This window comes from Mucor mucedo (genome assembly GCF_025094135.1).
Source record: "Mucor mucedo strain NRRL 3635 chromosome Unknown EV154scaffold_2, whole genome shotgun sequence".
Classification (NCBI taxonomy): Eukaryota; Fungi; Mucoromycota; class Mucoromycetes; order Mucorales; family Mucoraceae; genus Mucor; species Mucor mucedo.
The window spans coordinates 121,702-149,655 of NW_026252286.1; the positions used below are offsets into that span (position 1 = coordinate 121,702).

The 27,954-nt window shown below is 36.7% G+C and overlaps 5 protein-coding genes across 5 annotated transcripts; 1 reads left to right on the top strand and 4 right to left on the bottom strand.

Annotated features, from left to right (window-relative positions):
- Positions 1-5,076: 5,076 nt before the first annotated feature.
- On the bottom strand, positions 5,077-9,104 carry EV154DRAFT_557784 (uncharacterized protein; the record flags this gene model as incomplete). The annotated part of the gene is made up of 7 exons (XM_051605453.1): positions 5,077-5,732; positions 5,800-7,128; positions 7,198-8,428; positions 8,495-8,663; positions 8,722-8,886; positions 8,969-9,024; positions 9,078-9,104. 7 exons carry the CDS (start codon positions 9,102-9,104, stop codon positions 5,077-5,079), a joined length of 3,633 nt encoding a protein of 1,210 aa, XP_051463409.1.
- A 2,611-nt stretch (positions 9,105-11,715) lies between these two features.
- Positions 11,716-13,287, bottom strand: EV154DRAFT_541272 (HAD-like domain-containing protein). The gene is made up of 5 exons (XM_051604477.1): positions 12,887-13,287; positions 12,608-12,814; positions 12,162-12,541; positions 11,913-12,096; positions 11,716-11,843 (listed from the first exon to the last, which is right to left on the bottom strand). Exons 1-5 carry the CDS (start codon positions 13,160-13,162, stop codon positions 11,829-11,831), a joined length of 1,062 nt encoding a protein of 353 aa, XP_051463410.1. The 5' UTR covers positions 13,163-13,287; the 3' UTR covers positions 11,716-11,828.
- Positions 13,288-15,357: 2,070 nt separating this feature from the next.
- EV154DRAFT_433824 (bacterial low temperature requirement A protein-domain-containing protein) lies at positions 15,358-18,714 on the bottom strand. The gene is made up of 11 exons (XM_051596746.1): positions 18,104-18,714; positions 18,011-18,030; positions 17,877-17,953; positions 17,637-17,802; positions 17,243-17,579; positions 17,057-17,181; positions 16,952-16,996; positions 16,819-16,890; positions 15,905-16,759; positions 15,705-15,842; positions 15,358-15,644 (listed from the first exon to the last, which is right to left on the bottom strand). Exons 1-11 carry the CDS (start codon positions 18,580-18,582, stop codon positions 15,622-15,624), a joined length of 2,337 nt encoding a protein of 778 aa, XP_051463411.1. The 5' UTR covers positions 18,583-18,714; the 3' UTR covers positions 15,358-15,621.
- A 2,288-nt stretch (positions 18,715-21,002) lies between these two features.
- EV154DRAFT_580515 (uncharacterized protein) lies at positions 21,003-24,217 on the bottom strand (the record flags this gene model as incomplete). Its single annotated transcript, XM_051606618.1, has 8 exons — positions 23,879-24,217; positions 23,726-23,823; positions 23,406-23,650; positions 22,856-23,244; positions 22,620-22,652; positions 22,481-22,549; positions 22,105-22,416; positions 21,003-21,628 (listed from the first exon to the last, which is right to left on the bottom strand). Coding segments are annotated over exons 1-8 (1,857 nt in total), but the record flags the coding sequence as incomplete, so codon positions are not given.
- Positions 24,218-24,432: 215 nt separating this feature from the next.
- EV154DRAFT_490136 (C-type lectin protein) lies at positions 24,433-27,475 on the top strand. Its single transcript, XM_051599390.1, has 12 exons — positions 24,433-24,642; positions 24,709-24,808; positions 24,869-24,906; positions 24,997-25,069; positions 25,146-25,234; positions 25,300-25,345; positions 25,401-25,555; positions 25,609-25,655; positions 25,716-25,828; positions 25,893-26,538; positions 26,599-26,868; positions 26,927-27,475. The coding sequence occupies exons 1-12, from the start codon at positions 24,460-24,462 to the stop codon at positions 27,381-27,383; spliced, it is 2,217 nt and encodes a 738-aa protein (XP_051463413.1). The 5' UTR covers positions 24,433-24,459; the 3' UTR covers positions 27,384-27,475.
- The last annotated feature ends 479 nt before the right edge of the window (positions 27,476-27,954 follow it).

The following is a 27,954-nucleotide window of genomic DNA, read 5'->3' on the forward strand; positions in this document are numbered from 1 at the left end:
CTTCTCTTACATATCGGCTAATATATGTCGATATATGCTTGACCAGGGGGTATATGGAATCAAGAAGTTGAGCAATGGGCTAGAACTAGATGTTCATTTCAGCACACGTATAGAAAAATGAAATAAAAATAACAGACTTAATTTGTCATCCAAACATTTTAATGAAATATACAATGAGTTAATTAATACTCAAACGCAATGCATTTGTTTTGTAAATTTGATAAATTCATTTTTATTTTTATTATAAGACTTGTACATCACGAATGTTTATATATTTAATCCTGTATTTCCTAGTACTTCGAATTTATTAAAATCTGATATTTATTAGCAGACCCTGTATCATAAATTCAATGCTTAGATAGTTTGTTTTTGCGATCGGAAACAATCACTACCATCAATGACAATCCTTTTATATCTTTCAAAAGCAGCTTTAAATATATTGGTACTATATGAACAAAGTTAACTACAAAAAAAAATCTTTTGTTGGTGCTCTTAAAAACTATAAAAATACTCAGTCCAATCGATAACTATTGTTGGTTACTAAAAAAGTAATTGTCGACTTCTAACAAGCATTGTTTCCACTTTACTATTCTGGAGATTTTGTCCTCAACTGCCTGGAAAATTTCAAGTTCATTAGAATGGATTTCACTACGTTCTTTTGATATTATATTCTTACGCCTTAAAACAAAAATATCTGAATACGCTATTAAAACATAGTTAACTGGAATCCTGAAAAAAAAAAGGGGGGGGGGGATGTTTCACTAATTTCTTTAGTGAATATATTATTATTTCCGCGTAAAGTAGCAAAACTATAAGTTCCCATTAATATATCACTGAATACAAAAACGTCTTCTTTACCATTTTCTCAAAATTTTCAGTCAATCCGTATTTTAGAGGTTTAACACACTTTTAGATTTGTTGGCCTTACAGTGATTGTTTATGCAAAAAACGGGAGTCTTTTCCCCACGCGACTGAATAACATCTTTTTTATATTCTGGTCATCTTTTGGGTCTATGTCCTAACTTTCCCTTTTGACAACCTAATCTCAAAATATTAACCACTTTTGATTATGGAAAATTAGATTGCTTTCGAACGCAACATCTTTTAAAAAAACGATATTCATAAATTTTCCAGTTCCGCTACTTATGAACGTCGTCTTATAGAATTGCCCAGAAACTTTAAGGATAAGCATGCCATATAGTTCTGCAAGGCCGAGGTAAGCATTTCATATTTAAATAATATTGGTGTATCTGTCCTGTCTAAACGAGGTGCTGATCCCATTTGTATTTACTTCAGTTCCTTTCTCTTCTACCAAGAAGAAGATTGAGAAACACCAATCTGCCATTGTTTCTTTTTCTTTAACAATGCAATAATATTGAAAAAAAAAAGACTAAAGTACATTTCGGCTGTTCCTTTGGAAGCTTTAAATATCAGTTTTTCTGAGGAATGTAATGAGAAGGTATGTCAGACTTAGAATCTGTACTGGTCTTGGCTTTTGTATAAAGGTTGATTTGAGTCTGGCTGTCAAGTAATGTCTTGCTCAAGTCCAAAAAGGTCCTTACCATACTCAAAAAAAACGAGATACAAGGGTCTTTTTAGGACTCATGTTTATTGGATTGATATACTCTATGTTATATATATGTCTTTTTTATACGGAGATCTATCCAGAGGATAAATATAAATTGTGTTTGCGCATTGACTTCCACTGGTGACTATTTATTCGGGGTTGATATGAACAACGACATTTTACTCCTGCTGATGCATGCTTTTTACTCTTAGCAAAAAAATCAGAGGACGCCAAGCAGTTTTATCATCCTATTAAATAATTGTTTCATTCATAAGGATGTAAAATAAGGTTGAGGTGAATACTGGTACCAATAGAAATGTTAATGTAAATGATGTACAATAAGAATGGCCAATGCTCTGTAATTCTGTAATTACGTATCTCCATTTTTGATGTTTCAAGTCTGATGAACAATATAATTATGTCAAGACACATTCAATATAATTATCCCACCAAGTATCATGTAACGTCTTGTTACGTCTCTTATCCAAATGTTATCCGCCGACTTCTTTGTTCCTTGATCTATTTTATATTCATGCACCACTCTCTATTTTATTAATTCTATAGAACCTGTAATTTAGACCAGCATCAAACTAATAGCCCTCAAATAATTGTCAGACAAACAAAACAAATCAGTTATGCTAACCACATCCACGCAGTAACCTTTGCTTTTTAGCTGCTTGATTTCCCATCTAATATGTCGGATTGGAGCAATCTGATTGGCCTAAAAAGTGCTTGCGTCAGCGGTGTATGAACCTGGGTATAAAGTTTCCCCAGATTTTTTTTTTCTCTTTTTCTCCTTAATAGTGATTCTATGGGTAGTCTTCCGTACTGATTAAATTAATAAAGAATTGCAATGCCTCACTTCGGTAAGGTTATTGTACATTCTTACACTACGAACCCACCAGTAACACGATTTCTTTCTTTTTATTTATAAAAAAAAGTCTTCGTGGATTGAGGGGAATGAGGGAAGATGGACGACGTATACTGTGAAGGTTCCCGAAGCCCCTTAGTAGTTTAAGTCAACGACTTTTCCTTTCCTTGTGTTGGGTAACAGGTACTGGTGCCTCACTTGCTTTTACCGTGAAAGGAGGGGTTCGTTTGACTGCCTGTTATGAACGGGTTCTGCCCACTAGATTTTCTACGGACAAGAACGTGTATTTTTGTCAATAATAAAGAGTGCAAACAAGAAAGCACAAGATCTTGTTTATAAGTCGCTATTATTAACGTCAACTTTACTGTTCTTAAAAGGTGCGTGCAAACACCTCATATTTTTTTGGGACCAGACGTGCTTTCACCTTCTCGTGGTTGTTTGTCCTGTTAATCATTGTAGCTTTTACCAAAAAGTTACCTTGAGAACTAAGAGAAGCACACCTTTCTTTTTTTAAATAAATACGTAAAGCTGTTCAAATAAAGTATAAAGTAATAGGCTCCAAGTTATAATAGAATGCTTGATTCACCCGTCAAATTCCGTTACAGACATTCATTGCTCAAGAAGCTGGTTCTAAAAAGAAGTGCCTTTTTCTTTTGAAGAGAAGCATGATTACAATGTGCTCTCTAAACACACAATCTGTTTATTTATAAAGTTTTTTTATTTCTTTTGTTCTTCGTTCCAAAAGTCTTCATTAGGATGATTCCCGAAGATGTCAAGTTTCGTAGCTTTTGTTGGGATACTGGAAGCTGACAATTAGTTCTGGGTAACATCACCTTCCCCACTTGGTATATGGAGCTAACGGTCTGGGGGATACTTGACGAGCAGCTGAAGGTGAATTCAACGTCGCTTTTACAGTAAGGAGCATATGTCAGATGCCCTAGCTTAAGAGCTGGGGTTGCCACTTACCGGTTGCGCACTCCTGAGTTTGGAAGAAACGGGTCCGTCGTCGGTTTAGTCGGTCATTGGTTTGAAAATAAGTAAAGCTCTGGGGATAGAACGTTCATAAATTGAGAACATGATGTTTCGACCTCCTCTTAGTGATTTACAAGAATCTTTTTTAAGAACCAGAGACTAAATTCGTCGCAATTGCACTTGAGCAGAAACTGGTTAGCGAGTCTCCACCTTTTTTTAACAATAAAAACCCTAATGTCTTTTTTATTTTTATCCTTATATATGTCCCAATGTAAATGTCTCGTATTTCGTGTGAAGAAGTAGATAGTTTCATTGGCTTCAAACTTTTTTGAGAGATGGGCTTTATCTATGAATTGAATATGTTGTGAACATAAATATCTATCATGCTGCGTAAAATGATAGACCCTGGAGTCAACGGCCTGTTAATACGATCAAAACAATCCTAATAAGGTTGTGGGAGAGTTATAATTTTTCTTCTTTCATTTTCCCCTAAATGTTATAAACTATGAGGATTTAGTGTTGGAAACATAACTTTAAAAGACTTTCATTCATTCCACGGCGAAGTTCAAGAGGAATTTACCAGCTTCGTTTCCGGGTGTTCAGCGTGGCTAGGAGTTTAGTTGATATGGCTGAGCACTCATATCTTGTCTCCAAATTGTCAACAGAATTCTTAGCTTCAATTTGATAGCTGCCAATTATATTTCTGTGCAATGGACTGCTTCATTTGCTTGTGGCCGTTAATTACTTCTTTTGTAAAAAATGCTCAGCACGGTGTGTACAAATAGTCTTAACTTTCTTTTTTTTGTAGTTTTATAGACAAAACTACTTTCTTCTTTAGGCATAATGATAGTAAATCTTCAATCGGATAGGGATAACATTTAACCAAATCAATTTAACACCGATAATTTTGTAGACAGAACAGACATCACAAGTAGTCTCTTTAGTCATTTTACATATGTTTTTATTTGATATAAAATGCAGCCTTTGATTAACTTAAAATGTAATCGACAAGAATAAAATTGAAAACTTTGATATCATCTTTGTTGGCATAATCTGATATTTCTATGTCGTCTTGTTGCTCGAATCCGCTGTGATCCTCTTTGCCTGTGCCAAGTTTCTTTTCAACTTTGTTATTTGGTCCCTCGCTTAGATAATAAAAAAACGACATTGAACACAGTAAAAGATCAAGCATCCTCTACCTTGTCAAAAACATTGCTGGTCGTAGGACCTCTGTCTTCTCACTATTGTGGATTCTTTGTTACGGGAGGTTATTTTGTTCAGAGTCTTGTGCATGCTTGGTCAGACCCATCTCGGAAAAATATTCAGCCACTTTTTCGTGGCTCTTCATGTTCTAGCGCTTATGATCACTGTTTTTACATCTAGGAAAAATACGCAAGATATATTATGGCTTTTCGGGTGGATGTTAGCCATTATTAGCATAGCTGAAAATATATCTCAATGGGTAGATGATGTATGCGTTTATTTTAAGCTCGTTGTAACAAAAGTGCTCTTTTAAAACTGTAACATACGAGAGCAAAATACGAAAAAGGAGGGTGTACTAATAAGTTGCGGTTTAATTAAATAAAAATTTACAAAATGAAAAGAAAAACATATACAATAAGGAAAAGTGGGGTTAGGAAAGAGAAGAAAATAGTAATATAGATTATTATGAAGGAGGCTGTTGCTGCTGCTGCTGCTGTTGTTGCTGTTGCTGTTGTTGTTGTTGTTGTTGCTGCTGTTGTTGTTGTTGTTGCTGTTGCTGTTGTTGTTGCTGCTGTTGTTGCTGTTGCTGTTGTTGCTGTTGTTGCTGTTGTTGTTGTTGTTGTTGTTGTTGCATTTGAAGAGCTTGCTGAGCTTGTTGAACTTGTTGCAACCGTTGTAACTGTTGTTGAGCAAGTAACGCTGCTTGTAAATTCACGTTGTTCGATCCCTGTTGCACAGGACTACCCCCCTCTGTATTCACCCCATTGCCATTATTATTAGCCGCCGCCGCTGCTGCTGCTGTCGCAGCTGCCACAGCTGCATTTCTCATTTGAAGTTGAGCAAGATAACGTTGCAATTGAAGTTGCTGATTGGCAGGTAATTGTGAAATGGGGTATCCCATCTGTGCTAATTGTGCTGCAAACATCAGTGGATTCGATTGTGCTGCATGTAATTGTGCTGCAATCGCTGCTTGTTGCTGCTGTTGATTTTGTGGTTGTGGGGAGGACTGAGGGGTCGTTTGAGAACGTTGAGGGCTTTGTTGTGGCACTACAGCTGGCGACGCCATTTGAGACACTTGTTGTGCAACGGTTTCTGCACTAGGAGCCGGAGTATGTGTAGCTACAATTGTATGAAGAAAAAAAAATTAAATTTTAGAACAATCAAAAGAGAAAGGGTTAATGCTTACGTTGCTGCTGTTGCTGTTGCTGCTGCTGCTGCTGCTGCTGCTGTTGCTGCTGCTGCTGCTGTTGTTGTTGCTGCTGTTGCTGCTGTTGTTGTTGCTGCTGTTGCTGCTGTTGCTGCTGTTGTTGTTGAGCTAACTGTTGAGCAGCTAAAATTTGAGCTTGCTGTTGAGCTTGTTGTAATTGTAATTGTTGCTGCAACTGTTGCTGTTGTTGAGCCTGTTGCTGCTGTGATGCTTGGATTGCATTTGCAAAACGTTGAATTGAGGCGGGCGTAGGAGGACGGCCTTGTTGTCCATTTACAGCTTGTTGCTGTTGGGCCTGTTGTTGGGCAGCTTGCTGTTGGGCCTGTTGTTGAGCAGCCGCCATTAAAACCATTTGTTGCTGTCTCAATAATTGAAGTTGAGCAGCAGGGTATCGATTCAGTGGCAGACCTGCAGCCACATTATTGTTTTGTTGATTCATCGGAAGCTGAGGTGGTCGGACAGCGTTTTGTGAAACGGGAGATGAGACATTAGCGGTAGTGGCGGTGATAGCAGGAGTAGCAGAAGAGGTAGCGGTCGCCATAGGTGTAGCTCGTGCCTGTGCCTGTGCTTGAGCTTGCGCTTGAGCTTGCGCTTGCGCAGCAACAGCGGCCGCGGTAGTAGCGACTGACATCGGAGGTCGCACCTGTTGAGCAGCAGCCTGTGATTGAGGTACAGCAGCTGAGCGAGGTGTACCGTTCGGTGTTTGAGATCCTAAACTAATGGCAGCAGATAACTGACGTTGTTCCAATACAGCTTGAGCCATTTGTCTTTCTCGTTGAGCTTTATGCATACTCATTTCCATGGCAGAAGGTAAACGTTGGCCTGAACTATTCGTACCATGAATTTCGATAGTAGGGCGAGGTAATGGAGCCATGGCGGTGCTCGCATGCTTTTCAGATTCTTCACGTTTCTTTTGTGTCTTTTTAATAGCTTCAAAGACATTGTACTGTCGTTGACGTTTACTAGGCGAATCGAATCGAATGGTGGTTGGACGACGGTTAAGTTCACGCTTTAATTTGGACGTATATGCACTGCTGACTTGTCCAGACAAGGAAGTCAAGTTATTACGCTTCCAACGATCGTGACATTCCCAGGGAGTGCGTTTTAATCCGGTGATGGGAAGTCGAACAGAGTTGAGAGCGTCACAAATCAAATCCCAATTGAAAGAGTATTGGATAATAAATGAAATTAAACAAACATCGTCGTCTTCAGACCAGTGCGTGGTATTGCTTTGTGCATTGGCTGGTGCTTGTGGTGTAGTCGGTTGTTGAGCAGGAGAATCTTTGATTCTTTTAGGTGCAAATAAAGCTATAACATAAAGTAAAAACAAAATAACAAGGTCAATACACAAAAGAGAAAGGATGTTTCAATACTTACGAGATATTAAAGGTGTAGAATCATAACGTTCATGTCGTGGCAACATTTTGATTTCTGAATTGTAATCCTTTGAATCATCATTGTACATAATGGGATTACCATCAATGGTTCGTTTACGACTGTAACGTCGAGGGGTTTTAAGTGTAACACGTTGACAGGATAGTTTCGAAATTGGTGTAATCTTTCCATACTCTACTTCGTTAAAATAAGCGTCATCGAAATCGGGATTGGGAGGTTCGTAAGTAAGCATATCTGGAAATAAGGCACTAGCATTGAATTCACCGAAATCTTCAATTGACAGTGACAAAATCGGCATATTGGGATCGAATTCTTTAATAATGTTGCGATATTCTTGAATGATATCAGTTGATAGCGAAGCAGTTGTGAAATTAGGTGTGGTGGGCATGGAGGATTCATCCGCTGTATCCATCGCAAAAGTATTTAGATCCACAGGATGTTCAGTTTCCAACTTTAAATCTGCAGTGTCGGTACCCATCATAGCATCATTTTTAATGGGATCTTCGGTCGTGGCTTCTTCAGGTGCTGTTTCAACAAGTAGTTGAGGTTCTATTATTTCTTCCATTGACACAACAGTATCATTACTGTTAACTGTATGTTCCAATGGTGTAGGAGATGCAGGAGGAGTGATAGGACTGGGAATACGAGATTTTACACATACGGTGGATTTATCCTCTGCATGGTGCCATGCCATGACATCCCTTGCTGTTTGATAAGCTAAAGCTATTTTCCATTTCCTCTCCTGTTTAAAATCTGTTTGCATCCACTTCATCTCATCCACTAAAGAATCCCAATGTGTTTTTGAGCGAGGTGGTGCACGATGTCGTTTCAATTGCCTTAATCCCCACATGTTTTTCTTTTTTAAAGCTTCGATCTTTCCAATTGTCTTTACGGATTTCAGCTCATCTCTGGCCAGCATCCAGTCGTGTGTGGTTAGAGTCTTTCGAGCAGTCTGTAGTTGTTTGTAAAGTGGGAAATGATTTGCACGTAATTGCCAAGCGTATAAATCTACATTATTTGTTTCCGGTTTAGAAGAGTGTGATAATTCGATGCCGTTATAATAAGAGTGGGTGGATTTAGATGGATCTAGTGATGGTCTAGCGGAATTTACAGTGGTGATGATGCGGGGTGGTTGTTGATGATGGTGATAAGTAGAGCGTCGATAAGGTGGCGAAGAACTCTTTTCTCCAGAGGAGGATAAGGTGTCTTTTTGCTATATAGAATAAAGACGAGCATTAATATAATGGGATTTAATACGTAAAAATGTAGAATTACATACATCCAGACTAGATAGTATTTCATCTACGCTTTTGGGTCTTACGGCTCCACTTACACCCCTTGTGACCATTCGAACAGGCGGAGGAGGGCGACGAAATAGCTTTCTTGAAGGGTCTGAGGGATCGAATGTGGGAGAAAAGTCGCCCTTATTCATATTTAATTTGACATTACTTTGTTATGTTAATTTAGTAAAGGTAAAGAGGGAGAGAAAGGGAATGTACACATTACCTGATTTTGTGTTTGTCGAGGTATGCACCCCATTTATCCTGATCTACTTGGGTCACATCACCGCCTTTCAAGAATGAGATAACAGGGTCATTTTCATTGATGTTACCTTCACCCGTCATTGTGAACAATTCCTTTAATAACAGCTCTCTGTGTGTAACAATCATTCTAATACGCGTAAAATTTTAAGATTAAATATTTGGGAGAACGCGTTTTGTGTTTTTGTTTTGTTTTTCGGAAGAAAACATACTTTATCCTCTTTTTCCTGTCTTCTTCAGCATTATTACGCAATTTTTGAAGTGATTTCTATAATTGTGTGTCAGTAGAATATAATTTAAGTACTGTATATTCATAATTACTTGTTGTTGTATTTCAGGGGTTTCCATGTTTTGATATATTTAAAAAGTTGGAATAGATAAAATGGAACACGTAACTCTTTTTTCCCTTTTTTTTTTTTCGAAGATAGAAAAAAAGGGTTGCTTTTTGTCAGTTAAGAAAAAAGACGCGCTTCCAAAAAAAAATATAAAAAAAAAATAACTAAAATAGAACAATATTAGTTTTCAAGGAAAAAAAAACGCTGGTCTCCAAAGAGTGAAAAATGCTTGGTACGACATGAAAAATCATAAGCCACTGTTATTGTTTAAAAATATAGTGGGAGAAGGGGAGGTGCAACTGGCTGGAATTTTTTTTTTTTTTTTTTTTTTTTTCAACTGAGCCCACCAAAGGAAAAAAATGTTTTTTAGTGCCAATTTTTATTTTTGCAGGATATTGAGGGTTTGTTTTCATGTGATTTAACAATGACGATTAGCCAAGCATGTGTTCAGCTCTTTGGATCATAAGCGATCTTGCAAAAATATAAAAGCAAATGAAACTCCCAATCGAAAATAATAACTTACATCAAATGACTTGGTTTTTCTGACGAATGTAGCCTTGTTTTTTCAACTTTTTTTTTTTTTTTTTTTTTTTTTTCCATAACCACGATCATACTTTTTTTTTAGCCAGTCACATTTACTCGACCAATAGCATTTTGAAATGTGATTGGCTCAGCTGTTTTATGGTGCCTTTTCTTTGCATTCATGTTCCACAACCCGCGCCTTTATTGCAAGCTATCATTGTGTATCGTCTACATGTTGTGCTATATTACTAAGTTTGAATACACCTACTATAAAAAAGCAAGTAGCCACTTTAGTGTGTTACTCCATGATTTCTGGCGGTAGTGGCTGATAACATGTGCAAATAACCGGAGTCTGAGTCTGCAAATGATAATTACTTGTTACAGGGGAGAAGTGCTTCTCCTGTCTTCTTTATGTACATTCAACAAGGAATGCCAATGCATATTTATCAACAAGGGATGCTGCATGAGGCGTTGCCTTTCCCCTGAACCAAACTACAACTCCGCACCGAAAATATTCGACACTTTTCACAAAAATTTGAGTTCCTTTAGTCATGCATTTTTTTAAAACCAAAAACTTGTTAATAAAAGGTATCTCAAATTCTACCAAACTTGACAAAATAGCAATATATATATATATTTTGTAAAAAGAAACTTTTTTATTTACGTTAATAAGTGGTATTTGAGCCACGAGCTTTTTTTACTGCCCGGCATCTATCGGGCATACTTTCTACAAGCTTATGACACACTTCATCCCCCAACAACTTCCATTCCTGATGAAGTGCAACCTCCAATTCATTAAGATTTTGAAGCTGGGCTCTTCTTTTAGCAATCCTTTGTCCCAGGAGGCGCCAAAGGTTCTCAATCGGATTCAAATCGGGACTTTGAGCGGGCCATCGCTCAAAGCCTGCAATCCCAGCCTTCTCTTTCCACCACCTCGTATATCCTCCTGTATGGCATGGGGCACCGTCTTCTTGGAAAATAAAGTCATGACCATATTTCTCTGTCAATTGTTCAAGCCAAGGGAGAAAGTTTTGACTTAAACAATTGACATATTTTTCTTGATCGACAGACCCTTTTAGTGTCACCAAAGGGCCCAAACCGCCTGCCCAAAAACATCCCCATACCATCACTGATCCCTTACCAAATTTAAATGTTGGTAAAACAAATCTATCCATATACCTTTCACCCTTCTTTCTAATAACTCTCACACCACCGTCGTTGTGCCTGAGTGCGAATCGCGACTCATCGGACCAGATTACCTTCTTCCAGTCATCTAATGTCCAATTCATCTTGTCGTCGACCCATTCTCTTCGCGTTTTTTTATGTCTAAGACTCAAAAACGGTTTTTTGGAAGGTCTGCAAGAATAAAAACCGTTTTTGCGAAGTGCATTCCTCAATGTCGTCAGGCTGATTGGATCGGTAGCCTTCGCAAGATTTTGCATATGAACACTTAAAGGTTCAAAGGAGTCCCTTCGAACTAAAAGCGTCAGGTGATGCTCAGCTCTTGCTGTCAGCTTTGCTGGTCTTCCTGGACGAGGTTGGACAGTCGTGATCCCTTCAGTTCGATACTTTTTTATAATCGTAACAACGGTTGTTCTAGGAACGCCCAATTCTTTGCTGATTTGGGTACCTGTCCATTTGGCATGCTCTGCCAAACCGCAAATGACTCCACGATCGAAATCTGAAAGTTCCTTGCTTTTTCTAGAGACTTTGTTAGTAATGTCAGTAAGTGGCATGATAAATTGTGTAATAAAATATGAAAGAATCGTTGAACGAAGAAAGAGTAGGTTTATTTATTTTTTTGGCTCAAAACGGAAGTGTCGAATATTTTATGTGCGGAGTTGTATAGGTAAATCAGAAATGTTTGTTTGTACAACTCCTCTGCGATTGTTTGACTTCTTTTGTTTGCATGCCAACCCACCTTTTACACACAGATATATGAGTAAGTAAGATTGACAACAAAACTAGTTACATCGTACTATACTCCAAAAACGTATACATAACGGAAACATTGCATTAGCATTCGGATTGTCAAAAGTTCTACGCCGACAATTTATGAGATCATATTCCCCGATTTAGAAACTTGATATGGACCGAGTTAATTTTTTTCTTTGTAAATTTTTTATTTATTAAAGAAAAGATATATGCAATTGATTTTTTTTGGATTTAATAATAATTTCTATACAGGGGGGGGGGATGGAGTGAGTTGATTAGTTTAAAGATAAGATGCCTAAAGAAAGAAAGCGAATATTAGAAATCGGGTTTTTGTTACAATGATCATGGATGAGAAAACACTTACACGTCTGCTAGCTTCTTCGAGATCGCTATCAGTAAGCTTGTTCTTATCATCGTCATTGGGGATTTCATAAACACCACCCAAGATAACGAAAGGATGATAAGCGAAAAGGTTAAGATCACTCATTTCAGTGACACCGGAAAGAACAAGAACGGGATCAATTTCAGAACTGATACCGGCAACGATACTATAAAAAAAAAAATGCATGTTAAAATCTAACATGTAAACCAGAATCACATTTTATAAACTTACTCGGTATCCATACGATCACCAATAATACATGTTTCCAGACGACTTAAACCGAGAACACGTTGAGCATAACGCATGATTAAAGCAGAAGGCTTACCACAGAAGAAAGCCTTGGTCTTGGTAACTAATTCGACACAAGCGGTGAAAGCACCGGTAGCGGGAATCTTACGGCCTTGAGAATCAAGAGTCTCGACATCCAAGTTGGTAGAGATCAACTTTGCACCTTGTTGGACGAGTTGAACAGCCTTGGTCAACTTTTCGAAGTTATAAACAGCAGATTCACCTAAAACGACGTAATCAGGGTTGTGATCGTTCATGAAGAAACCCTTGTCATAAAGAGCATAAGCAAGACCGGGTTCACCAATAACGTAACAGGTTCCACCCTACAATAAATGAGAATGTTAACACATACTGTGAACAATGCTCGCACATTCCTTAATAAAACTTACCTCGGGCATTTGAGAGTGAAGGAAGTAGGCAGTGGCTTGACCAGAAGTGAAGAAATGATCTTCAGTAACATCAATACCAAGACGTTGTAATTTTTGTTGTAATTCACGAGGAGTGGGGGCAGAGTTATTGGTCAAGAAGAGATACTTCTTGTTGTTCTTTTCTAAAAAGTTAACCAAGTCCTTGGCACCAGGCAACAAGTTGGAACCCTAATAACATTTGTTTTTTGTTTAGTTTTCTAGGTTGCACACACCCAATGTCAAAATGCTTAATCAACTTACGTGGTAAATAACACCATCCATATCAATAATGAAACCCTTCTTTTGACGAATGGCTTCAAGACGTTCATTGTGGAGAACGGGATCACGGAATAAGGCCCAATCTCTGGCAGAAATACCATCTTCGTTTTGATGAGGAGTGAAGCTACCAGATTGTGTTTGACCAGCAGCGGCACCCTTTTGTTGACCGAGAGAGGCGGCGAAAGAGGCAGCCAAGTCGCGGGTCTCGTCAGTAGAGGCAAAGTCAGAAGAGGGAGTCAAGTTAGTAGGAGTAGACATTTTTATGTAGTGTTTTAAAAAAAAAATTAAAGAATACAAAGAGAAAAAATGCAAAATATTTCTTTTGGTTTTATAACTGAACTCCAAAACGTGTTTCTCATATGCTGGGGTTTTTTTTTCTTCTTTCTTTATTCGGTTTAGTAGTTATTAAAATGCCCTTTCTGATGTCATTCCTTTTTAGGCACGTCAAAAAGTAGAGAGTGCTCACCCATCGGCACCAATTTTGGCGTGATTTCAAAATGAATTCGAAAGTGTGTGACAATTACGTCGTCGAGATAATGAAATTTGTTAGTGCATATTTGACCGCTTTGATAAGCGCGGGGACTCGAGTTCAAGGGTTCATCAGTTGTGATTGCATGTGTTTATATTGCCCAAGTTATTTTTGATTGCAATCGCATCCAAAACAGTTTATGAAGAAAAAAAACTTGGTTGAAACGATATCAAGGGGACATATATAAACACAAGCCTTTTTTAAGAAACATGCAAACAAGTATACTTTCTCTATTCTCTCTCTCTCCCTCATTGTCGCTGGTCATGGTACATTATCCGTCGGCCTTTTTATGTACAGAATGCAGAAATTAAAGTTATATAAACTCGGGTTGTGTAATCTTTGATTGATCTTTGTCCCCCTTGTAAATCTCCGATGAAGTTATGACAAAGTCATAGGGCCCCAAGATTAGCTCCTGATTTATGCGATTAGTTTACCTTTACGGGCACCAGTTTGTTTGCGCCATTTTAAAAAATGTCTTCGCTCTGTTTGTGTCAATTTAATTGGCCATTTATTCGCGTCAATATAAAAATACGGCCAGATAAATCATATCGCGCCTCTTCATATTCGCGTTATTTCACTACAGTTCGTAATACCACAAATCTGGCATAGTTTATTATGTAAAAAAGTACACTTTTTTACTTATCTTCATTGTTATCTCTCATATCACCAGCCTGACCATCAGAGACTTCGTCATTTTCCTCATTATCTTGTTGAGTTGTGCAATTGGTTTTTTAAACTGTGTAAACTTTTAAACAGTGAGAAGTGTCGTCTCATCCAAAAACTTTAAAAGCCCTTTACATTATATCATTGGAAGTTTTATAGATCAGACTTAGCTCCTTCAGTAGATCTTTTTTTTTTTTTTTTTTTTTTTTTTTTTTTTTTTTTTTTTTTGAGAGTATGTAATGTACCTCCACTAAATCAACAAAATTTCATAATGATCTCATGTTACTCGTGAAAGAAAAGTTAGTCACACAATTTGCAATGTACACGCCACATGGTAGTCCCATATGGAAGCATGAACATTTTGACCCAAGATATGAATGGAGTCTTTTGTTTTGTTTCGCTGTGATAAATCGGACAGAAACCAATAAGTTGTTTACATATCATTTTTCAGCCAAAACAGACTCCCACATTTTTATCATTTGAAACGGCGATGTGTAAATCCAGCTTAAAGTGGGTCTCTTAGGGACAGCTAGGGTGCCCTTAGTCGTAATGTTGGATTATAATACTTTAAAAGACACCAAGAGGTCAATATAACTTATTATCTTGAACCAAATACAATTTATTACAATCAGCATATGGTAAATCAGTATGTGTGTGTTATAGTTTACTTCCAGCTTCTCATTTGGCCTTTACATTAATAATTCTGCGTAAGATTAAGATCAAACGAGCTTACAGGCGAAAAAAGTGATGATAGAATTGTCGAAACAAGTATAAATCATTCAATATATATTTATTCGTAATTATCACATTGTTCTTGACAATATATTCTTGTTTCCAGGTTTAAAGGACAGCCAAATCACATATCTTACGTTGTGACTATGTTCATTTTGGCTGTCTCTAAGGAAAAATTGGCTGTTCCTAAGAAAAGCAAAATTCTAATTGAGCTGATTTGTTAAAAATTCGCGTGCATCGAGAGACTACGTCTATTTCGATATGAATAAAGATATGCTTTTGTAGACTATGTTCTTTGAAATAAGATATCACTACTTAACAGAAAGATTTCTTTTTAACTTTTTTTGTAAACAAGGCTTACATCAGGTTATTATCACTGCTTCTTGATTATATAGTCGATTTTTTTTTAAAAAATATGATTGTATATCATATTGCACTCATCCAGTATATTGTAGAAATCAAATATACTATTGTATAATAAAGACTGTAAAATATGTAATAGCTACAACATATATTTAGCTTATAAAGATGACGGTCTTTGTGCGAGCATTGCTAGTATGTGTCTATCACTGTAAGCATTTTAAGCCTATCACTGTCTTATTTATTCCACACCTCTGTCTCGCTGAAATGTCAAATGACTTTAAAAACTTCTTTATTGTTCTGTCCGATGACGGTTTGATCTTTAGTGATTTAGCTAGGACTACATGAAGCGATTATATTTTTGTATTACTTTTTCAAACAAATTATAAAAATTGGGCCACGGTAAAACTTTAATCTGACAGAATGTGAATTTTTAATCTAATAAATCAACAGCAGCTACATGAATGGGAAATGTTAATACGTTTAGAATAATTCCCAAAAATACATCAAACTTACATTGGAATAATAAACAAGCCATCATGACTGATACCATAGCAAGGCCATCCATGTGGGCATAAGTGGTCACAGAAAGTGCAAAAAATACAATAGCATTAATGATTCGAGATACACAAATGATGTGAGATTTATAATGAGCTATAAATATCGTGTGAGAAAATGAGGAAGATTTGTAAATGACGAAAGGAAAAGTTACTTACCTCCTTTGACAGGTGTATTGACCCATTTAATAAATGCATTAAAGCACAGAATTAAGCCAGCTGTAATCCAAAATGCCTTGATTGTAAATAAGGGGTCACAGTTAAGTGCACTGTCATGACCAGCCTCTACACTAAACATGGTATAATGAGAGGTGATTACAGATGTAGTATTAGTGGCAGCAGCAGCAGCGTGTTCTGTGGTCCCATGTTCAGCTGCAGTTGCTTCAGCGGTATGACCCAGAGAAGAGGCAGCAGCAGCGCATTGCTCAAATGTTTCGGATAGGAAGCTTGCCGTATCTTCCTTGGCACCATGATTTGTAATAACATCTGTTAATGCAATACCAAATGCGACCTGGAATAAGTGTAAAGGGAAATGGAGATACATCCAGAGTTGACTGAGTTTTGTTGTAGCCATACATTCACCGCTGAAATCGTCAAAATACATAAAGAAGTAACAGAAAATGATGGTGACACCAAACACATTACAGGCAATGACACTTGGAGTGGGATCAGCCTCCGACACCATTTGAATAAATCCCATACAATTTTCACCCAAGATGATTAGAGTAAATAAACCGAAACGCTCGCCTAAATGACTAGCAGCCAAAGAAACACGACTGTTGCTTTGTTGCATGATGTGTATCACCAACTCCATACCGATACTCAAGTACCATAATGCATATCGCTTCGACATATCTTCTCTCGATACATATAAGAGCGACACTCCCCACATGGCAATTGAAATCATACTGGCAGCGACGTAAAGCCCAAGGGGCCGACGCGACGATTTAAAGTGCGCTCCGAGGGATACTGAAAACACAACAAGGTACTCGAATGCGATAACCGATTTCATGACTGTAGAATTCGCAATTAATATTTACACGTGTAGATTAGCACGGATGATAAACACTTACTGATGTAGCCGATAATAAACATTCTGGGACTCTCTTCAAAATTTACTTTGCCGCTTGAACCTGCCATGATGACTGATAAGGACAAATAATGGTTAGCCGTATGCCTACACGCACAGAATAAGAAAAAACTTACTCAGACCACACAATTCAATAATTTTGTAGATATGATGTGCAACATCTGTAACAAGGTGAGCATATTATAGAATGAGAGGAAACGATGAATTTTATAAATGTATACCTCCATGATCGTATCTTGATGAATATAAAGCGCTTGAACACCAAGTCCACCACATGATAACAAACCAAGCTGCATAAGTTCCTAAACTTGAAAGACTCGAGATATGGATTGAATGTGTAAAATTTCTATGTACAGAAATACGATTAAAAACACGGACAAAAATTTTTCTTTCTCGGTTAAACTTACGTAATCCAACCAACGTAAAATACATCGCCCAACAGTTCTACCCAAGTAGCGGAGGTTTCTTCGCCAATTTCATCGGACAAATCTGGATCAGGCACCAAAAAGAAGGCACGTCTTTGTTTGTCGCCCTCATGCTCTCTCTTGATCTCAATAAATTGTATTTGTATGTAAACATTCTCGTTTAAATCAAGAATAACATCGCTGGGGGAGTGGTTTTTATGAGGACGTGGTCTGACAGTGAGGTTTCCGGAATCGGACTTTTGAATCGGTTGTTTGTCTGTTGAGGATTTATGGGTAGAACCTGAACTAGATGACTTGTCACCCAAATCAAAAGAGTTGACTAATTAAAAAAGAAGTGTTAAACAAAACGGACAAACGAGAAAGGCTTTATAGTTACAAGAGTCTTCAAATTCACATCTTTTTTGGGCTAATTCAGCTCGAAAGGCAACTGTTTTATGAACCTTGACGGAATAATCTCTTTTGGTGTGTTCTAAAAAGTCAATTAAATCATCTGTATCGTGAAACTTTTTCATTCTCTCCAGCTCTTCAGGAGTCAGATCAAGCTAAAAGGGGTAGACCGTTAAAAATCAATTAATTCGTGTTACACAATAGTCTGTGTTATTTTTTTGGTCTTTACAGGCTCAGTTATCACAGCAAGCATCTCATCCGTGAAATGAAAATCTTGTTCACCCACCAAATGTCTAAAATGCATAGCTAATAATCAATAAATTTAGCGACTCTTTGTTTGTAGAAATATGAACTGTGTCTTACTCAGTCTTTTCCTGACTTCACTGTATTCGAGAAAGAGAATAAAGTCGTCATGTTAGTTGCTGTCTAAAAGAAAAAAAAGGATCTTCTATTTACATGATTGGTTCTTCCAGATTGACAATGTCATGTTTAGATGCGATGGATTCAGGATGTTTTTCGTTCCATTGGTTTTTTTCAGCTTCATAAGCATCAACTCTTTTTTGGTGCAATTGTAACTCCTTTAATGGATGCAACAATAAATCACCAATGGTTTCCGTACCATGTCTACGAAGAGGTTTTCCAGCCGGATCATGATATGGGGTAATATGTGCACCGTGTTCACCATGAAGTTGGCCTCTTACAGAGGCGGATCTTATTGATGATGCGTTGTTATTGCTCATGTAACTGTCGTTCGCCATATTGCGTTGAGAGGTTTCGGATATCCGGCTATCTACAGCACTAAGGTTAGATCGGTTATGAAAAAGTCCACTGTGATTCTCAGCATCATAGTGAGAGATTTCATGAGTTGCAGCAGAGGATCGTCTACGACCGTTACGGCCACCAAAGACGGGACCCTGATATCTATTATGCGCCATTATTTATGTATATTGATATTATTACTATAATAGTAACAATAAATGGTATAAAAGGGATGTGTGTATAAAAAACAAGCTAAAAAAGCGGTTTCTTTTTTTAAGGATATTACAGGTTGGTAAAGAGAGTGAAGTAAAAAAAAAAAAGAAGAAAAAGAAAAGGGGAAAAATAAACAAAATGTTTTCTTCGGTTTCTATAATTTTCACTTGGCCGTTGTTGGGTAACACACACAATATTATAACGGAGTAAAGTACATAGGCATGTCTAAAATAGTTAAAACGATGGTCCAATTTTCTTGAGTAAATATCATCTTTCTATATAGTATGCAATGCTACTAGGCTTTTTCGGCATGGTCCCAATTTAGTATAAAAAAAGCAGACAACGGGCCTTTGTTTATTGGGAATTTGATGATGTATATATATCATCGTAGCACTTGAAGTGACACAATGGACGGAGAAAAAAAAAGATCTTCATTGGATTTTTTAAACACAATAGACTGACGAGGATGAACAGTAAACAACTAACATTTCTATGCACAAAGATAGAAACATTTGTATCTTTGTTGACATTTCTTTTTGAACATTAATTGTATACACTCATGTTTCATGGGTGGCTGAGTTTTCATCTCTTTTTCATGTAAATTTGAATGTGGCACTCAAAGCACTCTTTACCATCATCTGATTTTATTCTGAATGTTCTAAAAGTATGCACATCATTTGGTGGGTAATGTTGTAGTTTAAAAACACATATTGAAGAGAGCAATATTTTGTAACAGCTTTTATATTTTAAAGCGATAATGACATAATAATGACTCAGCATGTTTAATTTTTAACCTTTTGTTGATCCAATTGTGTCATTAATTTCTTATAGGTTACCTATAAACATCCCCCGGTTTCCAGCATCAAAACTGACCACGCGTGGTCAAAATACTCCCGATTTAGCTTCCAAGGACGGGAAGTTTTTTTTTATGTGTATCAGCTAAATGGTTATGACTTGCTCTTTTATCGTTCACTTTTGTACCTGATCCCTGAATTAGAAACAATAATCAGAACATAGTCCATGTATTTAAGCGAATTTGTATAAGGTCTGGTGACCATTGACGGGATACTTCCAGATAATATCTTTGACAGATCTGCAACTCAATCTAAACGCGACTACAAAAGTAATAGACTCACAAAAAAGAAAAATATCACACGAGCTTCCAGCTAAAGCTTAAATATGCTAAAATCAAAAAATAATAGATTGCGTTTTTGCCCTTTCAAACACAAGCATGTATTTATACAATAAAAAATTCCAACGTCCTGCTTATTTTGATTGAATTGATAAAAGCTACTGAATATGCTATAATTAACAAAAAAGATAGACATATTGTCACTGATATAGGTATGCAAGCATTTACAACAAGCCGTTATAATATACGACAAAAAAGATACAAATTATTTGATATAGATTAGGTCAAATTGTACATCCAGTGCGTTAAACTGCTTGTAAAGACTTGATTCTTTAAGCATGTAAAAAAGCACTAACTAATAAACACTATTCTCTATCTAAAGTGTCCTTGTTAAAAGATAGGATTAAAACACTAACCAGTAGTATCGGCTGTCGTCTTATGGTTTATAATGCTATTTATAACTCTAATAGTGTTGTTGACTCTATCACTAAACTCCTCTCTAAACTGACTACCTGCCCAATCCTTGTTCTCTAAATTTTTGACTTCTTTTTTTATAAGAAAAAGAAACATTAATAAACAATCCATATTTGAATCTAACAGTCTTTAATTGTCTGAGGTAGTAGTTATATTAACAAATCTAGCAAATTTATTCGGATCATGGGAGAAGAGCAGTGTGTGACCTCAATAATGGTGTCCAGCCCAATATAAATTGTCCAAAATAAAAATACAACAAAGGCATAAAAAACAACATATATTTTGAACATGACATTGGGCTGTATGATCATAAAACGATGCCCAAATTATTGTCAATATCTTAGTAAGTGGAAACTTAAAGTATAAATATAAAAGAAGAAACAAAGCAAAAGGAAGGAAGACCGATCTCAGTTCAACACAGTTGTTAATTCAATACTTCAAAAGTCTATGGTAGTTATCTCGATTATGTTTGAAGGCAGTTAGTCATTTATTTGTAACAAAAGTATTCTGGAATATACATCCCCAAAAAAAAAAAAAAAAAAAAAAAAAAAAAAAAAACTACAGCGACAAGACATTAGTCCAAGTAAAAATATAATAGATCATATAATAATGCTCCTCCCCATACATATGTTTTAAACATCTTGCCTCTCTAAAGACATTTCCCATCCTTAAGCAATAAAGTATTATATCATTGGTACAGTAATCATATCTATCTTGATACACTCAAATATGTATTTATTTACACTTAACGTCCTGAAATAAAAGCATTTAAACCATCTCTCCCTTTTCTCCTGCTTGCGCCGTGCGACCTAAAAATTCCTTTTTGATACGCTTCCATTGCCCATTTTTATAAACTAACTCAGTACCACTACTCAAGTCACCTTCTTCTCCATTTCCACGTTTCTTGACTTTATCATTCATCCAATAAAGCCATAGAAGATTACCAGGTTCGCCTAAGTCTTCCTCTTCGGCTTTTTCTTCTTGCGCCTTTTCTTCCAGCGTAGGAGCAACATAGGTCAGATATGGTACAGCCAGTGATGGATCTGGGTATTTTTGAGCTTGCTGTGGGGGTTGATTGAACCGGTTATATTGTCGATTGTTATTGACGGGAAGGGGATTTGATGGTAGCGTTCCTCTGCGAGATTTAAAATTAGGATTGATTCTAGTAGCATTTGGATTAGCAGCAGCAAAATTTGCCTTGGGTGGTAGTTGACCTGAAAAAGCTTTATGATCTTCTTGTTTGAAATCCGGCAAATAGCCTAGAGCAGCATCCTCCTTTTCTCTCAACGACATGTTTTCATAACGGTTGACTTGACCCCAAGCAGCATCAATACCTGTATCTTCTTCGTGTTTAACACCGACCTCCTCCATCTCTTGTTTAACTACTGTCTCTGAATTTCTATCTATAGTATCAAGCATGTAACAACATAACTGGAAAAATGAAATAAAACAAAACCATAAACAACGTTTCATCGTTACATGTGTTTACTTTCTCTCCTTACCTGCCTGTGTATATCCGAATAGTTCATAAATCTTTTTCCAACAAGATACAGGCCAACCATTAATTTTTTCGACAAAAGCCTTGCTTCAATTTTGTTGATGCCCTTGATAAACATTTTCTGAGAGGTTCCGGTGATTCCATTTGTGAGTTGTGAAACGATTAGACTAATCAGTTTTTCGGTTGTGCTGATATCTTTGGGTTGTATAGTATCTTTCAATATTACATCCTGTAACTGTTCCAGCAAGTCATGAATTAAGCCATACCCAACACCAAACCCGGAGCTGATGGGAATCCCATTCAAAACGTCCGTGGCAAGGTCCGCAATTGCGCGGTCAGCTTCTTGTGTGATTGGAAATCTATCTGTACCTTCACAATCACGGAAACAAGTGCGCCATCGAGTTGCTTTTTCAATCCAACGTGATGTACACAAACCTTTTTCATTCAATGTCATGATGGGCAGGTGATGTGAGAATCTAAAGGGGTTTAATGATACTGTTTTACACAACGGGTCCGTTGCACTTAAGAATTCATTGACGTTTTCGAACAAGATAGGACTTATCAACGTATCCATCATTTCCTTTGTTTTAGGCTCATACACAATGCTAGTACCTACAAGGCCTATCGATGCATTCTCCGATTCTGCAAATTGCGCTTGAAGCTGGCTATTAAGACAATGTAAGAAAATACCACCTAGATCGTGGAAACAAATCAGTATTAGACTTATTTTCACGTTTTTTTCTTCCTTTTGGTTTACCATTTTGAGCCATTAAAATGTGTGTGTAAGACGATGGTGTTTCAGGTGTCACAAGATAAGAAATGCTCCCTATTGTTGTAGAAAAAAAGTTTGTTTTTAATAAATGATGTAAACGGTACATCTAAAATTTCCCATATACCTTTAAATGTCATGCCCAAATAAACTTCGGTTGCTAAATCATGTAACTACAGACAAAAAACAATGTAAATACAAACAAAAAATAAAGTTGGAAATAAGAAAGAATAAAAAAGACTACTCACTCTTATTGGTGATATGCTATGCATACATGTACACCATTCAGACTCTATACAAAGCTGTTAGAAAGAAAAAAAATTAAGCTTTTTTAGTTGGGAAAAAGCAAACAAACTTCCTTACCTGGAAGTGCACGTTTACTACGTTTCGAATAGATCAACTTGAGTTCTCTATATTTCAGATACTTTGGATCATGAATAAATGAATTTCGCAAAGGCTCTTGTTGATTAATCAAATGTTTCCCGTTCGCCTGATAGTATAATGTGACTGTACACGACTGTGCATTCCCAGAGGATTTCATCGGTATATTTGAAATGTGCAGTACATTGATGTTATAATACAGTTGGGATAGATTGCGCATTGCAAACTTTAAATCCTCCTGTCCATTAGGGATGCTGTAAACGGACATTGTAATTTGTGATGATATTTGTTTATTGGTAATTTTGGGTGGAATGGTATGGTCATTGGATGCTGAGTAAGGTAATAAGCGTAAAACATCCACTTGAACATGACTGATTTTCTTGTCGCCTTGTTTATTGATATTAGCAAGTGCATCGTACACCATGGAGCGAATATCTCGACTAGGATCTTCTGGATTATTTCGAAACCTAATATAATCAGAGGTTACAAAAATAATCTAAAAAGGGCGTGTGTGTGCATTGTGAAATTTTACTCGAATGATTTTTCATTAGGCTGTTTAGCAATAGTAACAAGAACAATGCGACACCGTTGTAACACATCTATTTCGATCTTTTCCAGATATTTGGATAAGGCAATTTCTATAGCAGGTTGTAGCCTGTCTTGGGGATATGCATGTCGAGGTTGCACGGGTGGAAATTGTTGTTGCAATGTTTGAATATTTTGTTGTGTCGAATCGTTTAATATCACAGGTGAGCTCCCAGCAACTATAACATTTATCTGGAAAAGAAATATATGAAGGATCATTAGTATCAAAGTCTTTTGTATAGAAAAAAAAGATATCAAAAACGTTACAAGGTTTTGTTTTGATTGTTCAATGTCCCAAGCAACTCTGCAAAATTCAATTGATCCTTGGACCATACATGCCCATAATGGTAATGGTGGAAGTCGGTCTAAACAAAAAGTTAGGATTGAATAATTTATTCACGTGTGAATTTTGGTGTTTACGTGTAGGTGGTACTGAATTGTCTATTCTAAGTGTTGGAATGAAGGCGTTTGGATGTCCATCGAGTATAATGAAAGTATGGGGCATTTTTTGTAGGTGACAAAAAATGAAAATAAGAAAATGCTTTACATCCAGTGACTTGAAAAAAAAGTTCAAATTCAGCTTTCAAAGCTTTTTACAATAGTATAGGGGCGTACGTGTCACAAGAGATGTCTCGTTTTCTTTCCTGTTTCAATCGCATCTCCTTGAATCGGACCACAAAAGAGGTACGCTACCTGTTGGATGGAACTATTTTTATTTTCTTGCCTAATTGTATGTGATACAATATCGGTTATCTCGCTCTAATGGAATCATCTATTTTTGGTAAATGAAAATTAGCTACCCGGCGTACTTCTCCCTAAGGAAATTATTGTACAAATGCTTTATTGGCGGAAACTTTAAACCACAAACAATCCAGCACATCAGAACATGCTCATCATGAGGAAAAAAAAAAGAAAACGGCCAATTTTGGACATATATAAATAAGAAGCATAATTCGTGCTTCTTTTGCTTTTCTTTCTTCATTATTAAAACATTTTAAAATATGCTCGTCAAGGCTTTCTCTGAAGACTACCAACTCAAGTTCAGACCTCACCAAATTGAAGGTCCTGCTTCTCCTCGTGATTACTTGGACTGGAACACACGTTTAAGAAAGTGGCGTCTTGAGCAACATAACAGTGCAAAGGAAACTCATACCACCACTGGTTATGATATTCCTGGTCTTCAGGTTTGTTATTTTTTTTTTACATAATTTTGTTGTCAAACAAACATTTACTTACTTATATTATCTTAGTGGGCACAAACTACTTATGTCCAGCCACACGTTATGGCTAATGATTTGTTTCTTTTCGATCCTGAAACCAACAAATATACTGTTGATAGATATTTAAAAGGTAAAGTTGTACATGTTTATTATGTTGGGTTGTGATATTTACATATATTATAAACAATAGACGCTGAGGAACGTTACGGAACCATCGACTCCATTGTTGTAAGTATATTTGTTTTTTTTTTCTACATAAAATAAACATCACAAAAAAAAATATTAACAATGCATCCCATTTGTGTTACAAATCTATAGATTTGGCCAACTTTTCCCAATCTTGGTTGTGATAGTCGTAATTCAGAGGATTTTTTTAGATGTCTTCCTGGAGGTAAATTATACTAGCCTCACCCACAAAATTGATGCAATTCTTAACTGACCATTGTTACCTTTTTTTTTTTTTACAGGAACCCTCGGTATTCGTTCTTTGGTTGATGAATTTCATAGCAATAAGGTGAAGGTCTTGTTCCCTGTTCTTAGTTGGGATAACGGAACTGTAAGTTGCTACCAGCGATTGGTTTCTGACAAGAGCTGACTTTATTTTTTCTTTGTGTTACATAGCGTGATCCTCAAGCTCAATGGAGTTATATCTTGCCTAGATTGTTTAGTAAGTTTTTTTTTCTCATGTGTAGATATTCATTATACTTAATATGCGTTTATAGAGGAGTACAATATCGATGGTATGTCTAGTGATGTTTCTTACTTCACCCAAGATTATTGGATGAACTCTCTTGCCATTGGTCACCCTTTGGTTTACCACTCTCAGGCAAACAAAGAAAATGCAGTTGGTGCAGCCCCCGCCATGGATGACACTTATGTAAGATTTATTTATAATGGTTTGTCAGACATAAACTTTAACACTTATTTTAGGCCATGCAGTGGAACACCATGGATATGGCAAAATATGAGACAAATTTGTAAGTAGAATGTTATGCATTTGTACTGCAGGCAATTGATTATTCCTTATTATTATCTAGACGTGTTCCCACTGTTGCAGCAAGAAAGTTTATTGAGCCTAGACATATGACACATACATCAGACAAATGGTCTAGAAACAAGACTAGCATGATTCAACACGCATTTTTCAATGGTAAACTATTGCTGTCTCTTCCCCGTCCCAGAAACAATGTGATGCTCATATTTTTTTTTAACAGGCTTGGGAATTGAAATGTGGGAAAACATCTTTGGTACTTGGAATCAACTTGCTCCCCGTGATGCCGAGGCTTTACGCAGAACAAGCAGTATTCTCCGTACTTTTGGTCCTGATTTTCTCTCTTCCAGCGAATGGGAACCTCATTGCCCCTGTGTTCGTTGGGAAACTGTCTTCTCTAGTAAGTTCCCTAGTCGTTCTACCAAGGAGCAGATTTTGTGGACTTTTGTCAATCGTGGTCCTGCTGTTGTCACTGGTCATCAAATTGTTGTCAATTATCACATCGGTATCCAATATTATGATGTCTGGCACGGTCAGGAGATTACCCCTACTAACATTGTAGATGGTCTTGCTACTTTGAGTTTTGATATTGAACCTCATGGTTATGGTTGTATTTTTGCTACTTCGGATGTTTCCGAATTGCCTACCGGTTTTGATGTGCTTCTCAAGACCATGCATTATCGTTCAAGAACCCCTCTTCACAAGTATCCCATTAGTAGTGCCATTTTGTGGCAAGAGTTGGATGAAATCACTGTCACTAAATGCCATGTTGAAAACCTTTGCGGTATGGTTCGAATTGAAGGTGATACTTATGATTTCCGTGTCAGAGGTTTATCCGCTCATCCTACAGGTTCATCAGAATATCCTGGGTAAATATTGATAAATCCAGAACTCGTGTAAATTCGTTTAGACTTAACCGTTTTTTTTAGTACTGATATTAAATATCCTTGGGAATTCCAACCTACACGCTCGCATGCCACTTATACTATGAAGATCAATACCTTTTATATCGATGCTTACAATGTCACAGAAAGTCAGTTCAAAAAGTTCATTGACGAGACCAATTATAAACCTGCGGACCCAACCAACTTTTTAAAGCATTGGGTTGGTGGATGTTATCCTTCCTCTCGTGCTAATAAGCCTGTTACACACGTTTCGATCGAAGATGCAAGAGCCTATGCCAAATGGGCTGGTAAACGGTAAATATTCTGATCGCCGCTTATTTTCATTATGCTAATTATTCTTTTTTAATTTTAGTCTTCCTCATGAATGGGAATGGCAATATGTAGCACAGGCTGGTACTGAATACCGTAATTACCCCTGGGGTAACGAATGGGATGAGAGTAAAGTACCTGAGGTCTATAACGGTCGTGAAAGACTTTATCCCGAGCATCCTCCTGCTGATGTTGATGCTAATCCTACTGGTCGCTCTCCTCTCGGTGTTTACGATCTTGTCGGTAATGTCTGGCAATGGACTGATGTATACAGAGATGAGCATACCAGAGCTGCTATTATTCGTGGTGGTTCTTATTACCAAGCTAAAAATAGCGAACAATATTTCCCTCAAGCCTATCGTAATGATCAACACGGTAAATATTTACTCATGTCTCCTTCAGTTGATCGTAGTGGTACCATTGGTTTCCGTTGTGTCAGAGATACTGAAGAAAGTTCCGCTGCCATGGGTAACTGCTCATTTGTTGACGACGAATGCTAAAATAATGTAAAAAAAAATTTAAAAAAAAAAACTATATCTATCAATACCATCTTCATTCCCATAAATAAATTTGTTTCAATATTTTCAACATACATCTTAAAGTTTTGTTTTTGTACCACAAACACTAGTTTTTTGTTTTTGTTTATTTACGTTAGTAGATATATGGTTTTACGCCCTTTGATAAATAGTGTCTCTCGATTATAAGTTCTCCCTGATGAAGACACAAATAATATGTATAAATGATGCTGCAATATCAGCATTCTAAAATTTAAAAAGCGGCATCAATTGTAAATATAAACAGAGAATTTGGAAATTATCCACCATATAAAGTTTAGAGATTCTCCTTGTGTAAATATTATTGTAAATACTTTTTTTTTTGTAGTTAGACAAAACGTCAATGATTTTGTGAAACTATTTTGTTGATCAATAGGGCGGAACGTATTAACGCTACCGCTAATTTTTAATCACATTTCTTGTGTGCTTGTTTGTCGAACACAAAAAAAAAAAAAAAATGATCTGCCAAATATTTGAAAGAATTCTAATCTTAAGGTTGGGATTTATAAGAAAGTGC

Excerpts from the sequence above, each read along its gene's own strand:
- EV154DRAFT_541272 (XM_051604477.1), bottom strand. The coding sequence starts at position 13,162 with ATGTCTACTCCTACTAACTTGACTCCCTCTTCTGACTTTGCCTCTACT. Across the intron at positions 12,542-12,607 it reads TTCACTCTCAAATGCCCGAG|GGTGGAACCTGTTACGTTAT; the intron begins GTAAGTTTTATT and ends CATTTATTGTAG. Across the intron at positions 12,097-12,161 it reads GGTGATCGTATGGATACCGA|TATCGTTGCCGGTATCAGTT; the intron begins GTAAGTTTATAA and ends TTTTTTTTATAG.
- EV154DRAFT_433824 (XM_051596746.1), bottom strand. The coding sequence starts at position 18,582 with ATGGCGCATAATAGATATCAGGGTCCCGTCTTTGGTGGCCGTAACGGT. Across the intron at positions 16,891-16,951 it reads TATTGAATTGTGTGGTCTGA|TCATCATGGCAGGTTCAAGC; the intron begins GTAAGTTTTTTC and ends TGTCCTTATCAG. Across the intron at positions 16,760-16,818 it reads GTTTATTATCGGCTACATCA|TCATGAAATCGGTTATCGCA; the intron begins GTAAGTGTTTAT and ends CGAATTCTACAG.
- EV154DRAFT_490136 (XM_051599390.1), top strand. The coding sequence starts at position 24,460 with ATGCTCGTCAAGGCTTTCTCTGAAGACTACCAACTCAAGTTCAGACCT. Across the intron at positions 24,907-24,996 it reads GAACCATCGACTCCATTGTT|ATTTGGCCAACTTTTCCCAA; the intron begins GTAAGTATATTT and ends ACAAATCTATAG. Across the intron at positions 25,656-25,715 it reads GCAAAATATGAGACAAATTT|ACGTGTTCCCACTGTTGCAG; the intron begins GTAAGTAGAATG and ends ATTATTATCTAG.